The 16365-nt window shown below is 40.7% G+C and overlaps 1 protein-coding gene across 1 annotated transcript in view; it reads left to right on the top strand.

Moving 5' to 3' along the window:
• The window catches only part of TLN2 (talin 2), a 178162-nt gene that overhangs the window by 116408 nt on the left and 45389 nt on the right, over positions 1–16365 (top strand). Inside the window, exons 42-47 of the mRNA XM_065411565.1 lie at positions 1246–1365; positions 4321–4467; positions 6036–6202; positions 8856–9039; positions 11313–11438; positions 13896–14012. Coding sequence (XP_065267637.1) covers positions 1246–1365; positions 4321–4467; positions 6036–6202; positions 8856–9039; positions 11313–11438; positions 13896–14012 — 861 coding nt within the window. The remainder of the gene's footprint in view (positions 1–1245; positions 1366–4320; positions 4468–6035; positions 6203–8855; positions 9040–11312; positions 11439–13895; positions 14013–16365) is intronic.

Raw genomic sequence — 16365 nt, 5'->3', positions numbered from 1 at the left:
TTTTTGTGAGAAACAAATGAAGGTATGTGTTGAAACTGCTTTAATCAACCCTTTAAATCATTGGAATCTTGTCCTATCATAAGTTTCTTGCTGACCTACATTAGCCCTTTGGGGTGTGATATTTAATTATTCTTTAACTTTATCCCTTAATTGAGATCAAACCTTGCAAGACAATCGTTAAATTCATGAAATGAGCAATGGTCAAATCCTTGTTTTCTCTCTCAGAATTCCCGGTGATGTGATTCACTTGGACATAAAATGAAGTGGGGCGGGATCTTTGGCTAATTAGGTCCTTTCTTGATTCTGATGATTCATACTAATGGTTAATATAATAAACTGTATTAATCCATTAGTAAAGAATACTCTACCTTTTTAAATATAAGGATAATATTATTGCATGCTACCAAAAAAACCCTCTACCTTGCTGTGCAAAAAAAAAAAAAAAAATTGGTTTTGCCAAAAAAAAAAGAGAGAGAGAGAATCTTTGCAGGTACTGTAGTGAGTTGTCACTTCAACAGATAGCAATTAGCTCTTCTCCATGCACATTAGGAATTTATCTAAGTCCAGTTTATGATTTTATCCAAAGGCTGGAATGTCACTCCTTTCACCTGTTTTCACAAGCAGAAATGGAACAATGTCACCTTCACAGAGTTGGCAGATATTCCAGGAAAAGTTTCACTTTTTGTGCTCCCAAATCAGAAACTCTTCATTTTGTACACTTCCAGCCATTTCCTTCTTGCCCCAGAGGTCTTGCATGTTCTGTGAGTCTTAGGATCCACTTAAGATCCTTCCATTCCACATCATGGTGACCATCAGTGGGGCTGAGGAGGGTCTAGAAGAGAGTGGGTTGCTTAGCCCATCAGTGCCAAATGGAGGGGGCTGCTGTTGTGCAGTGTGAAGCACTCTTCCCCCCCCTTTCTACTCCTCCCCAAATTCACCTACTAAAGCTGAGAGTATTGAGTACTTCTGCAGTCATCTACTGTACTGAGGAGTGAATTTCCATTTCTAACTGCACCTCAGTTACTTTGTGTTCTGTGGGTGCCTAGTTACTGTGGTTCTAATAAAGCATGTTTGCTTGTCTTTTCGGCTCATAGAATTCTAGATGGAAACTGAATTGCTAAGACAGCAGCAGGTACCCTATCACCGGTGCTGCAAAAACATACTTGTGTGCTTCTAGGCAGTGTGGAGTATTAACAAGCTGGTTTTATGCCTGTCATTGTTTTATTGCTTGTTTTCTTTTTTCAGATGACTAAGTCGGTTACTAACCCGGAGGAGTTGGGAGGACTTGCATCACAAATGACCAATGACTATGGGCATTTGGCTCTCCAGGGCCGAATGGCAGCAGCTACAGCTGAACCAGAGGAGGTCTGCAGTTTTTAGACCTCTAAACTCTGAATGCACGGTGTCAACATTAAGTATTCTCTTGCACTTTAAAATAGGGTGGGAAATGGGGTACGGTAACCAAAGACAGTAGTCCACCCAGTTGCTATAATGCAGCTGCAGTTATCCCCAAGTCTGAGTCTTCTCTTGTGCAGTCAAATAGAAAATAGGGTTACAACCTTCTGGTAGTAGGGGTGTTTTCTCTGAAACATTTCTGAGATCATTTAAAATGAATACAGCAAATATTTTCCCAGACAGGAAAATTCTGTTTACTGTACTTCAGTCTTGTCAACCATCTGTTTGTCCAACATGTAGGAAGACAGTCTCTGTCCCATTGACACTGGAAATATTGGCTAGTAAGACACATGGGGTGGGATTTTCAGAAGGATTCCATCTGGGCCTAACATTGCATTATAGGCCCCATTCCATGGTTTCAGATCTGGAGATCTGTACTCAAACCTCTCTCTCTCTTCCACCAGATTTCATTTTTGGGCCTATCTGTCTTAGCGCTCTATCAGTACCTTTTAAAAAGAATCGATTCAAGCATACAGCACACACAACTAGATAAAAGCTTTAATGCTATTATTTTCTCTGAAGGGAAGGGGGAACTAGTAGAAAATGTTTACATTCCATCTTGTTGGCATAAAGTCCAAAATATTGCCATCTTCGTTTTCATCACAGTTGAATCGTAAGTCAGCCACTGTTTGCCATTACAGTCCCTATATATCTTATGTAGGCTATCTAATCTACCCATTTTGCACCACTTTCACTACTGTGGTATATGACCACCTGTGAAAAACGTCTGTAGTTAGATATTTATTTACAATACAGACACAGCCTGGCACAATACTGTGTATGTATATATACACGTAGGCTGTAACATGCATTCTGTTGCAGCATTGCTCATGCAAAGTGTATGTGAATGAAGAGCTGCGGAATACAGCAAAATATTTTCTATTAATATTTAAGTTTTTAAACAAGTTTGTTTCTACCGTTCTTATCCCTTTTCATCTCACTTTTTGTGAAATGTCTTGGGCACTAGTTTTCTGTTAGGAATGTTACAAATTAGCAAATATTAGAGGCCAAAGAAAGTAAGCTTTTAATTTCTAAAAGTGTGTGTGTTCACACCACAAGCCAAATTATAGGAGTTGCTCACCGAGTCAGAGGACAGAAACATCCAATCAAGCATGAACAACAACTCAACGTCAATCATCAGATATTTGAAACAAATTGCTTGCAACACTCCACAGACAAGAACTGTTCTCCAGAATAACTGGAAAGTTTCCAACTGCTTGCAGGCAACCTGGAAAAAGAAAATTGGAGACATTTCTCTAGTTATTCACTATAGATCATTTCCCCCAGTCTCATGATTTGATGAATCACATAAACATACTTTTTTCTCCTCTCCTCAAACTGTTTCACATATACCAGGGGTTCTCAAACTTCATTGCACTGCGACCCTTTTTCTGACAACAAAAATTAATACAGGACCCCAGGAGGGAAGACCAAAGCCTGAGCCCACCTGAGCCCCACCACCCCGGGTGGGGAGGCCAAAGCCCGAGCTGTGTCGTCCCAGGCTGGGGGACCGAAGCCGAAGCCCAACGGCTTCAGCCACAGGCAGGGGGCCTGTAACTTGAGCCCTGCCGCCCAGAGCTGAAGCTCTCTGGCTTTGTCTTCGGCCCCGGGTGGCGGGGCTCGGACTTCAGCTTTGGCCCCAGGCTCCAGCAAGTCTAAGCCAGCCCTGGCAACCCCATTAAAACGGGGTCCCGACCCACTGTTTGAGAACCGCTGACATATACCATACTGCACTGAGAGGGAGTTTCAGAGAGATAATAAGAGGAAGGGAATGGTCGTTGTCCTCTTTCTCCATCATGTGTATGGTACTCAGGGCATGATTAAAAATCTTTGAATCAGTGAAGATGACTGCTTTTTCCCTATTGATTCTTAGACTGTTGGTGTTTAGCTCCATTGGCCAGTTACAGTATCAGATTATCAAGACAAAAGACCTTCAAACAGCTTTTGACTTATTTATTACACCTCCCCACTGACAGTTCACTTGAGTTTTTTTAAATATTCTTGGTGCTGAATAGCTAAGTCAAAATCAATGGCTTATATTCATCATGGGTACTGTTAGACATACTGAACATTCATTTATGAAAATAGTGCACATTAACGTCAGCTTTAAGTAGAAATAATTTCATTATTGAAACTAATAGCTGCAATTCCTACTTATGTATTAATCAAAATACACACACAATTATATGTAAACGTATGTAGCAGTACTAAAACTAGCATTGGTTCGTATTTCTCAGACCACACAGCTCAACTCCATTTCAAGATTAATAGTAAATCCGAAATAGTGATGCATTTAGAGGTATGTATAGGTTTGGCTATTTTATAGGGATGTGCTAAGTATTGGAGAATAAATGAATATCCAAGAACTTGTGCTAGATTCATCTGTGAATGAAATTGAGGTACTCAGAACTAAGTTTACATACTCCTCAACCTAGTTTGATCAGAGTGGAGGAGGAGCCTGTATGCCTTGAGGTCAGCTCACTCTGAGAACAAGCAGTTCATTTTTGTGACGTTTCTACTATCTTTTAGAAATACCTAAATTAGACTTGGGTAAATTCCCTATGCTAATCATATAAGACATGTCCAGATTCTGATCCCCTAACTCAGGTAAAATAGTATTCCTCCATGAGTAGTCCCATTGAAGTTGAGGGGATCACGTGTGGATTAAGATGCTACTTAGCATGAATAAGGGATGTCAGAATCTGGCCCTTATTTCTGATCTTTGCAGGAACTGTACTGGTGGGCAAGTATTTGCAACAAAAATTGTGCAAATTTTACAATGTTTCCATTTATACAAAGCCTCAACATTCTAAGCACCTTCTTTGTCTCCTATCTCCTCTTCCCCACAATTTGTTGCCTATCTAGATAGGGTTCCAGATCAGGACTCGGGTACAGGATCTTGGTCATGGATGTATCTTTCTAGTACAGAAAGCTGGAGCTCTACAGATTTGCCCTACGGACAGCTACACCAAGAGGGAGTTGATAGAATGTGCTCGTGCTGTCACTGAAAAGGTAAGATGTCCCTTGTTGTTTCATAGATTCAAAAGGGATCGTTGTGATCATCTAGTCTGACCTCCTGCATAACACAAGTCATAGACTTTCCCCCAAATAATTCATAGAGCATATCTTGTAAAAAAAAAACATCCAGCCTTGATTTAACAGTTGTCAGTGACGGCGAATCCTCCATGACCCTTGGTTAAATTGTTCCAATAGTTAATTACACTCTCAGTTAAAAATTTACGCCTAATATCTAGTCTGAATTTGTCTAGCTTCAACTTCCAGCCATTGGATCGTGTTATACTTTATACTTTTCTTAAATTATGATGGGGTTTTCTCATATTTCATCATTTTGAAGCAGATACACTGTGAACACTGCATAGCTAGCAGAGGGTGGCTGTTAGCAGAGTGTTAAAATTCAAGATCCAGTGACACTTCCCATGAGATGGGGTTTGCCCTGTAGCCCTTGGCCAAGGTTCGTCCCCTCCCCACCATCCCTCTGGTGTTAGTGTGTCTCACTTGTTCACCTGTTTGTTGCTTTCCTTCCCAGCAGTAGCTTCATTTCAGTGGTTCTGATATATACATATTCCAAACAAGTGATTTGGGATAAAAGGTGCTATTGCAGCACTTACACATCCACTCTTGGGAGCCCAAATTCCCAGTGTCTGCCATGTTGCTAGGCCAGAATAACTAACTGAAGATACAAACTACACTTCTCTATTTGAAAGACACACTGTAGTTTGACATAAAATATCATTTTGATGTAGTGATCTGTTATGAGATGGTGGCTGTAGTACTGCTACTAAATGAATACCCCCTAAGGGAAAATGGAGTAACTACTGCGCCTCTTAACCTCTTGACATAGTCTCACAATATGGACTTGTGCATTGCGCCAGCATTTAGGGTTGGGTTCTTTATTCAGAATCAGGGATGGGGAGATCACTGTAGCACTGAAGCAGAAGAGTGGGAAGAGCTGTGTAGTGTGGGACAGCACCGATTTGTCTTTTAAACAAGCTTCATGACAAAGTTGAGTTGCCAAGAGCTTCAGTCATCCTTGTGATCATGTTACTGGGCAGCACCATAGATTGCTGAAAAGTAATTGTGACACTGAAATAAATGCACCAACCTCCTTTATTGCCTGTGCAGAGTACTGTAGGATAATTGGAATTCTTATTTATTGTAGCTGGGGGAAGCTTTTCCTTTCATTTAGATATTATGGAAGATGAGTGGTTACACTATTGATTGCAGAGTGTCATTATTTATATGCAGAGCAGATGCAGTTAAGGCCTCCATGATCTGCTCATTTATTGTGTATCCTGCTTGATCAGGAGACAGCCTTTTCCTACTGTGAAAGACAAATGCCAATAGCAGGCTTCCTTCTATGGAAAAACTAATCAAACCTGCTAATGTGCAGATAGAGCAGGCAGGGGAAGGGAAAGGGAGAGGTTTATCGTAGATTGTGAAATGAGATCACAAAATGAATTGCACCTGTTGATTCTCATCACAGGAGTTAGTTTAACTCAGAAATCAGTTCATTATGCTTTGTTTTAATGTGACCCTCTTTTTTATTTTTCTGTTTCCAGGTTTCCTTAGTTCTGTCTGCCCTTCAAGCAGGAAACAAAGGTACTCAGGCTTGTATCACTGCAGCCAGTGCTGTGTCGGGGATAATTGCAGATCTGGACACAACTATCATGTTTGCTACAGCTGGAACCCTTAATGCTGAGAACAATGAATCATTTGCGGATCACAGGTCAGTGATACCAAAAAAGCTGGTGGAGGGGGCTGGCTGCAAGAAGGGGGGCAGGGGGCAATAGATAAATGTCCTGCTAATGGCAAACAGAGGGAGTGGAGATGCAGTTTTCCTGCCTTTTCAAACCCCTAATAATGAAGCCAGATGAGCAGAGGAGCAAGAGAGAAATAGAAAAGGGCTGGGGTCAGTGCTTCAAAAGCTGGATAAAGTAGCCTGTATAGTAAAAGCAAATTTCATTTTGACCATTTATGTGGGAGAGGAAATTTTAAGTTATAGCTGGATAATTTCTCAACTGTTTCAAAAGAAAACCTCAAAGATCAGTTTTATCCAAATTTTTTAATAAATCCATTTCTATATTTCATTCTTACTGATTGTTACACTGTGATCCTATATGAAAAATTAACTGTCCGTGCATTCAAAGAGAAATAGTTTTCCGATGTTTTTTGCAAGACTTGTATTTGACTTTATGGCTTTTTCTTCGTGGGTTACTAAATGCACTTGCCCACTGCTGATGTTGGAGATTATTAATGGAAGAGATGCTGTAGTGTCAGTCATTCTGTCATTTGGTGAGATGATGACACAGGTTTCCTTCTGATAGTGTCTGAAATAGGATGAGAGATTTGCAGCATCCAGGCCATTATTCTCCTCATATTAAAAACCTGATTCTAATGCTCAAGACTGAGCTGTTGCCTAACAGCACAATTGGCCGACACTGCCAGCATTTAACTCAGTACAGTGCCAGTGGCTTTGGGAGTATGAAAAGTGCAATGCAGCCCAAATTATTGCAGCTTTAAACAGTAAGAGTTAGGGTTCATTTTTATCATCAAATAATAAGTTTGTTAAATGCTGTGTGACAAGGGTGAAGACAAGGTCCTGCTTCAAAGAGCTGAACATTGAAATGCAAGATTGGAATGCAAAAAAAGACACACAGGCTGAGCAGTGATGATTAGCACGTTCCTTATTTTGTTACCTAACCTATCACTTCTTTGAAGGGATGTCTAGAGATTGTGTATGTCCTTTCAGACCATTTGCTAAGGGAAGGGCTAAAGCCTTTATGCAGAGGCTTAAATGGAATATGCAAAGTGTGTATATATTAACACAGGTTGGGATGGGGGGAACAAAGCAACAGTGTGGTGTCCATGTACACTTTGTTGGACAGTTTCTCCTCCTTACAGTACATCTTAATATTGTACCTCAAAACTTACTTTTGCTGTTAAAAATAGCAGTCTTGTTTGGGAAGAAGACAGATAAGCAAAGAGCTCAAACAGAGTTCAGGGAGTTAAAAACTCAGTATGTTTTGTATATTGCATTATAAAACATAATTCAATTCTAATTAAAACTTTCTTTAAAGCAAAAACCCAAACTGCTGTCTACTGTCTCTTTGCATTCAAAAGGTATTACCTGCTTTTTGCATTGTGTCTGTATTTTATCATCTTTAATTGCTGTGGGAAGTGCAGCAATTGATCTTTTTTCAGTAAAGCTAGATAATCATTTTGATTTCCTTCTACCTAAATGAGTAATTGGAGTAAGAGAGTATGCATGAAACAGCTGCTATGTAAGAGCAGATTTTTCCAAATTCTGAATATATGGATTTAATACTGTGCACTTCCAACATAATTGAAGATTGCCCCATTTCTATAAAAAGAAACATACTTTCCAACTAGTATGCTCTCATGAATTATTTTACCACAGGCCTTGTTTAAACTGGAGTTTAAAGGTGTGATGTTGGCATGTGTTTGCCTTGAATTCTACGTTAAACTGGTCAAGATAAATCCTAGGAGAGAGCCTGTACTTAAACTCAACCAGTTGCACATTGCAGTGTGCCTTGTCTACACCAGATTTTTAAGATGTGTTACCATGCATTGGCTAATGTGCTAACATCACACTTTAAAATCCTTGTTTAAAGAAGTTACAAGTTTTTCCCTCCACTATATCTAGCAATTCTGAGAATTCCAGTTGCTGGGTTTTGTGCAGGTTTTGTTTATTTCTAGGCTTACTCTTTTTATGTTCAGTAAAGCATAAGGGCTGTGGGTCTGGCAGCTCTCAACCCTTCACTTTTGTTTTCTAACCTTTTTTCTGAAGTTCAGTACTCACCATAGTTGACTGGATGGTCTGTTCTTTCCCCTGAGTATGAGGGCAGGGGTTGAAATGTTTTAAATTTGTCTGCCTGAAGAGTTTGTGAGGAGGGGAAAAAAAAAAAAAAAAGATATCAGTCATGTTTTCTGCAGCTTCTCCCTTTCCCATCCTCCCCCACAAATCATTATTTTCTTTTCCATAGAACGTGCTGGTGGAGGTTTGACAACTGGTAGTTACAGCATGGCTTGGCTTAATCTCTCCACATTAGGACCCAGTGCTCCCTCCCTCTCCCTATTCCCATCTCTCATTTCCTTTCAAGAGGAAGTCATTTCATTGAGTCATCCTGAGTCTGGTGTGTTGACAACCTGAAACGTAATGCATCTGTTCTGAGAATTGCAACCTGACTTTGGCATTGTCGCTAGGATTAGCACTAGTAGACACTGGTATGCTGACCTACATAGAGCCCTTTGTCTACGTAGCACTTTCTCTGTTATTCAGGACAATTTTGAATAGCTGTTTTTTTTTTTTTTTTTTTCCTCTTCTCTCTTTCCCCTCTCCTGCTTCCCTTTTTTCCCAGGGAAAATATCCTGAAAACAGCAAAAGCTTTAGTTGAAGATACAAAATTGCTCGTGTCTGGGGCTGCCTCAAGTCAGGATAAACTAGCCCAAGCAGCTCAGTCATCGGCTACCACCATCACACAACTAGCAGAGGTGGTAAAACTGGGAGCAGCCAGCCTGGGATCAGATGACCCTGAAACACAGGTATGAGGGGCTGCGGGAGCAGAAAATAGACCAATGTTTTTAGTATTTAAAGACATGGAGAATATCACAGAAGGGAGAACTCTGGAGGTACAGTGTAATTTTTTTTTTAAAGTTTCTTTCAGTGGAACTGAGGCTTCCAAGTCAGTTAGGCACTTATGAAAATTTTACCCACAAATAGCACAAACCTTGCACTGCCTCTCTTGAATGATTCGCGGTTGAATCAGGCACCTCCCCTCTTTGAAAAATAATACTGCAAAAATGGACAAGACTTGGTATAGGGTGTCTGATCCCTCCCCCACCAGTTTTGGAATGTTTTTTTGCAAGAATATTCTCTAATGCCTCGTTTTTAAATGGCTCATCATGGAGCTTCCCTTGGGAGACTATCCCATAGTTTAATTGAATTCACTGCTAGAAAGCTTTTCATTGAGTTTAAGACCAAGCTAAACACCTGTTGTTGTTTGTATGGTGTGAACTGTATGCTAGAACTTCACAGATATGTCTGGATTATTTTACTCTCTTTTAAGTCATTTAATTTGTCAAAGTAGATTCAATTAAACATTTAATTGTTGTTTGAATCCTGGTGAAATGTGGGCTGGTGTGTGCACTGTAGATGTGTCTGTGTTAGTAAGTTAATTTGAAAATGTCTGTCTGTTTGAGGCACTGGAAAAATGTGTATCTCACTCTCCTCTTTGACCTCACATATGATCTTTGTTCCAGTGTCAACTTCCAGAGCATTCCTCTGTGGGGGAATACTTTTGAAACTGAAAATGTTTGCTTCAGCAGCAATTTTTTGATAACTTCATATTTCAAACTAGCAACACTGGGGAATTTTAAGTATTTATTACACTTCCTGGCTTTGTCTTCAAGTAAAGACTGACAATACCGGTTTGCCAGTAAAAACCACACAGCACTAGCAATTATTTATTTGTACCACTTGTATATGTGGTGTGATAATCCATAGTGGGGGGTGGAGGAAGGAGTTCAAATTATAGTTTTAAGTATAGTATGTGTCTGAAGGTACAGACATTTTCAATACCTTCTGCACAAGGTACCAAGATACAAAATGTAACTTTTTCATATAAGTTAAAAGCTCATTTTACTCAGGCTGCTGAAGCCACAGAAGCATGAAGTTAAGTAAGAGTGTGTGTGTGTGTGTGTGTGTGTGTGTGTGTGTCCATTGTTGTGTAACACAGACAGAGAGAGAAGTGAGCGCTGTACCAATCTACATTAGGTCTTAGGGTCTTGTCTTTTCCCCCTTGCTAATCAAAGAGGTTCTGAGTTACCAAAGCTTGAGTAAGCTTTCACAAGAAAGTGAAGATTCTAACTTGGCCATAGATTGTAATAAATTGCAAACAGGCTGAACTGAGGCAGTGCTAAACTTTTTATTTCCTATCCATTACTGAGAAGTAATAGATCCACGTATCTTTTTTTTTTCCGGAGCTGTCCCATTTTCCATGCATGTTATCACTTTGAAAAAGGGTAGAATTGTACTGATATCACTAAACCAAAGTAAAAGATTGAAGGTATCTGACCACATAGCAGATGAGCAGATGGGGAAAAGGATTTTGGGGGAGAGAGTTATTCTGATGTTTCTTGGAAATAATTGTGCTCATGGGGAGGGGCATAAGACTTTATTTCCCTTGTACTTGGTTTGGGAGGCAATTTACTTGAATTTGACTGCTGCTGACTCTAACCTCAGGCAAGTCATTCATCATTTAGTTCCTTGGGGGCTCTTAGGAGACTAGGTTATATAAAACTTCCTTTTCCCTGAAGTGGAGTGTTTCCCTTATGTCCAGGGCATACCAAGTACGTTTGATCTGCTTACGTCTGTCAGAATAGTAGCTGACTTCACAGTAAATGGGGTCATTCTCCAAGGGAGGATCAAGCTGTAAGTTCGTACCTAGTTTAACTGCTCCCATTCTATTCCCATGCTGAACAGAACACTGAGGTGAATAAGCCCCTCTTTGGGATATGATGGGAAAGAGAGAAATCCTGCCTTAGAAAACCATTTAATTACAGGAGACAGTAGCTGAATTGGGTTCTGAACATTGTATACTGTACAGATAAACACAGCTTTAGCTTATGCAGGAAACTACATGTCGTTTTTTAGCATTTGTGCATACAGTGTCTTTTTCTCTCTTAACACTGTGTACCAACATTTGCTCTGTGCTTAGCAGACCCCTTCAGTGTACATCCTGCCCAAATCTTCCATCTCTGGGCTGAGGTGAGATGTGATTGCACTAACTTCACATCCAAATTTCTCATTCTTGTAGGTTGTACTGATCAATGCTATTAAGGATGTTGCTAAGGCCCTTTCTGATCTCATTGGTGCTACAAAAGGAGCTGCTAGCAAACCAGCAGATGATCCATCCATGTACCAGCTCAAAGGTGCAGCTAAGGTAGGTAGTGCGATATCTCTCCCTTTTAGAGAAGTTTAGAGCTTATCTCAGCTTCTGTTACAAAAGTTGAAAACATTCCTTTGCTTATTCCTTGCTGTTTGCTTTGATGTTTATTTAAAGAAATAGCTAGCATCACTTCGTTGCTAGAATTTTAAAGACTGGTGGCAGTGAATTCTGGTTCACTTCAGTCTCTCATTTTCCTTCTGTTTCATCTGTATCCTACTAACTTAAACTAGACGGTTTATGATTGGTGGAAAGCTGGATAGTATCGTTCATGTCAGTGCCCGTAAACATAATATCCGTTTTCTTAGTCATCTCACCACAGCTAGTTAAAGAGTTGTATTCCTTCTGACAGGCACCTCTGTCACTCTGCAAGCATATGTGTCTGGAGGGAGGAGGGAAGTCCCTGGTATATTCGGGCTACGAGACTAAAAGTTTACCCTATAAAAATGTGTACTTGAATCCTATAGGGTAATGAACAAGTAATGAGAAGTCCACAGTATAAGCATCCAGCTGTTAAGATCCTGACTTGGACTTTTCAACTTTTAGAAAGTGGTCTGGAGATCTCAGACAGGCTTTCTATAAAATGTAGTGTACTTTGATTGCATTTCTCCAAGGCCATGCTTCTAAACGGAAGTGTCTATTGGTCAGAGCACAGGATTTGGACAGCTTCTGCCACTGTTTTATTGTGTCACCTCCTTGTGCTTCAGTTTTCCCACATCTGAGATCTTTGTGAAATTTGCTTCACAGGGCTCTTGGGGCTTAATGTTTGTAAAGTGCTTTGAGATGCTGAAATTTGGGCAGTATTGGATCTGCTTCCAGATGATCAGGTAGTCAAAGTGACTTTTACGCATTTGCTTGGCAAAGAGATTTTGCCCTTTCCCATCAAATGTGGACCTGCAGTGATCGATGCCTCAGATTGGATTACTGCAGTGAACTCTGCGAGGGGGCACTCATCAAAGACCATGCAAAGTTCAGCTACTACAGAACAGTGTCTGCTTGCTTAACTGGTTCCCTTTGCTTTACAGAGCTCAATGTGATTTGAGTCCTGGTTATCTGAAAGCTTACCTTCCTCCTTGTGTTCCATCTGAAGATCTGAGATGGGCTTAGGTGCTGTCCTAAGAGCATTTGTACATCTACAGGCTGGAGGGAAGATGTGCCCTTAACTTTGGAACTTGCTTACTCTGTATGTTGGAACCAGTGTTTGACCATCAGGGCATAAGACAAGGCTAGCTACAGTATTGACTCAGCCTTTTGTCTGAGGGGGAAGTCATTAAATCAAGGTTTGGGTTGATTTCCTGAGAGATGGTTGACTTCTTTTCAATTGATGATGGCAGTTGTGTGTTTAGTTTTACAAACTGTGGTTTTACAAACTGTGCCAAGAGAACGTAATAGTGGCATTTCATGAATTAGTAAATAATGTGCCTGGTCTCTGACAAGGTTTTTTGAGGTTATAGTTTTGCGTATGTACGGTAATGGAGGCAAAGGAGAGGGCACTAGTTTCTATATGTTAGAAACCTGTTGACTTTTAATCTTTCTGTAGGCAATTCATACCAGATGTGGAGAAGGGATTCTGTTAACTTGAAATTGTATGATAGGTGATGTTATAGCATAACTAAGTACTGTTAAGCAAAATTGTATGATGAGGTATGTTATTGCATAAAGACATGCCAAGGAGTGCCCAGAGACACAGATCCTAGGACTTCTGGAGAGGCGTTCCACCCAGACTGCCTGTTTGGAACTTTGGGGGTTTGAATCTGACAAGTGATCACTTGGGTCCTGAGGAGAGAGGGAACAGGATCCCGGGGGGGGGGGGGGGGGGGGGGGGGGGGGGGGGGGGTTGGGAACTAGACACGGGTCAGGAATGGAAGCACTGCCAGGCCCTTGTAAGATCATGCTTTCCCTGTAGAAGCACAAAATAGAAGGGTACTGAGTGCTATTGGGACATTTGTTTTGTTTACTTTGGTTAAGTGAAGTTTTGTGGTCTTTCAAACCCAGAAATCAGAGGCATAGTCAATCGGTCAGTTTGCAAGAGATCTGCAGGGCCCTCGAAATAGTTAGGAAAAGCAACCAGGTTCACCTGATACTCACAGGCAAGTGTCCTCAGAGGAAGCTTAGAGGGGTAAAAGGGCTGAAACCCAGAGACACTGGTGTTGAAAAAGGTTTGTGCCCAGGCATGGGCGAGTTGTGACACCATGCACTCATGTTTAGGAAAGCACCACTATTCAGTGAATCTGGGTTTAACAATCTAACTTCAATAGGGATCACTCATAAATAAAAGCCTGTCTATAGGGTTCACTCTCAGCTGTTTAACCCAAACTGTATATAAAGCTTGTTGTTCCCTACAAGGATTAATAGTGGCTTCATAGCTTGATGTTCCTTGAATCATGTTGGGGTGTCTCCTAAATGTGGGAGAAGGGAATGATGTATTTTCATCTCTCCCTCTCTCCATTTCAGGTGATGGTAACCAATGTCACATCACTTCTGAAGACTGTTAAAGCAGTAGAAGATGAAGCTACTCGAGGCACAAGAGCTCTCGAGGCCACGATTGAGTGCATCAAACAGGAACTCACGGTAAAGAATGGAATAATTGCACATGGCAGCTTTCTAAAGTACACTCTTACAATCAAATCAGGCTTCACTGGAGGTGCCTCCAGGGACGTTTTGGCTGCTCTGTTGTGAGTTAGAGGCGATATGGTCCCTACCCACAGCTCTCAACACACGATTGCATGTCACTTCAACCTATCCACTTCCACATGTCACCAGTCTCCCTTGTTAGGCTGTATTTCTCAGGTGTGAGATGCTACTGTCATGAAATACGCTTGGAGAAACTGGTTCTTCATTCCTCCAGACATGAAACTTTCACTGTAAATGTTATTTTCTGAGTCAAATGTTCACCTTTCATTGACCTTGGTTTGTAAATGTTTCTCCAGTGTCAAAGAGCAGCACTGTTGGCACTTGCAGTTTGAAACACATCTCCATTTTTTCCTTTTTTCATAAAGCCACATTACCAGGATAAATAACCTGATAACTGATATTTCATCTGAGCAGAAATTACATGTAGCACCGAATTAAATCTTAAACCAAGAGGGTTATTTCCTCCCCCCTTCACAGTACAGTTTTCTGACCCTCCCCCCCCCTCCCCCCCCCCCCAGCTGCTGCTTCAGATGCTCCTTTTGTAAACCACTGGTGAGTAATGTAAATTAATACCTTTGTATGTTTGAGGAGGCTAAAATATCCTACCTTGCTTAGTAAAATAACCACCGCACATATGGAGAGAGACTGTACTGGAAAATACTTTGTTATGTAATTTGTGGACTTAGTGTTCAATAGCGCTATTGACACAACCTTGTCTTCTTGAACATTCCCATTGTGGCAGTCCCTAAGGGCTCCCTCTGTTCTGGCTTGTTTTTCACTGAACATAAGAACGGCCATACTAGGTCAGACCAGTGGTTCATCTAGCCCAGTATCCTGTCTTCCAAGAGTGGCTAATGCCAGATGCTTCAGAGGGAATGAAACAGTAGAGAAATTATTGAGTGATCCATTCCCTGTCATCCACTCCCAGCTTCTGGCAGTTAAAAATTTTCCTATATCCAGAGCATGGGATTGTCCCTTGGTAATGAGTTCCACAGGTTGACTGTGCATTGTGTGAAGTAGTACTTCCTTTTGCTTGTTTTAAACCTGCTGCTTATTAATTTCATGGGTGACCCCTGGTTCTTGTGTTATGTGAAGGGGTAAATACCACTGCCTTATTCACTTTCTCCACATGATTTATGATTTTATAGACTTCTATTCTAATATAAGATTTTTGAGGTGGTGCGACCGGAACTGTGGACGTAGCATGGATTTATAGTATGATATTTTCTGTCTTATTATCTATTCCTTTCCTAATGGTTCCTAACATTCTGTTAGCTTTTTTGACAGCTGCTGCACATTGAGTGGATTTTTCAGAGAGCTATCCACAGTGACTCCAAGATCTTTTTCTTGAGTGGTAACAGCTAATTTAGACCCCATCATTTTGCATGCTTTAGTTGGAATTATGTTTTCCAGTGTGCATTACTTTGCATTTATCAACATTGAATTTCATCTCCCATTTTGTTGCCCGGTCATCCAGTTTTGTGAGATCCCTTTGTAACTCTTCGTCGTCTGCTTTGGACTTAACTATCTTAAATAATTTTGTTCATCGGCAAATTTTTCCACCTCACTGTTTACCCCTTTTTTCAGCTCATTTATGGACATGTTGAACAGCACTGATCCCAGTACAGACCCCTAGGGGACACCACTGTTTACCTCTTTCCTTTCTGAAAACTGACCATTTATTGCTACCCTTTGTTTCTTGTGTTTAATCAGTTACTGATCCCATGAGAGGACCTTCCCTCTTACCCCATGACTGCTTACTTTCCTTAAGAGCCTTTGATGTTCTGAAAGTCTAAGTACACTATATCCACTGGATCACCCTTGTCCCCATGTTTATTGACCCCCTCAAGAATTATAATAGATTGATGAGGCATGATTTCCCTTTACAAAAGCCATGTTGACTCTTCCCCAACAAATTGTGTTCCTTTATTTGTCTGGTAATTCTTTTCTTTACTATAGTTTCAACCAATTTGCCTGGTACTGAAGTTAGGCTTGCCAGCCTGTAATTGCCAGGATTGCCTCTGGAATCTTCTTTTAAAAATTGGAGTCACATTAGCTATCCTCCTGTCATCTGGTACATAAGCTGATTTAGGTGATAGGTTACGTACCACAATTTCATATTTGAGTTCCTTCAGAACTCTTGGGTGAATACCATTTGGTCCTGATGACTTACTACTGTTTAATTTATCAATTTGTTCCAAAACCTCCTCTATTGAAAACCTCAGTCTGGGACAGCTCCTCAGATTTGTCACCTAAAAAGAGTGGCTCAGGTGTAGAAATCTCCCTCACA

The sequence above is a fragment of the Emys orbicularis genome, chromosome 10 (assembly GCF_028017835.1).
Source record: "Emys orbicularis isolate rEmyOrb1 chromosome 10, rEmyOrb1.hap1, whole genome shotgun sequence".
In the NCBI taxonomy this organism is placed as follows: domain Eukaryota; kingdom Metazoa; phylum Chordata; order Testudines; family Emydidae; genus Emys; species Emys orbicularis.
The sequence above is the reverse complement of the archived record's forward strand: the minus strand, read 5'-3'. Positions and strand labels throughout refer to the sequence as shown.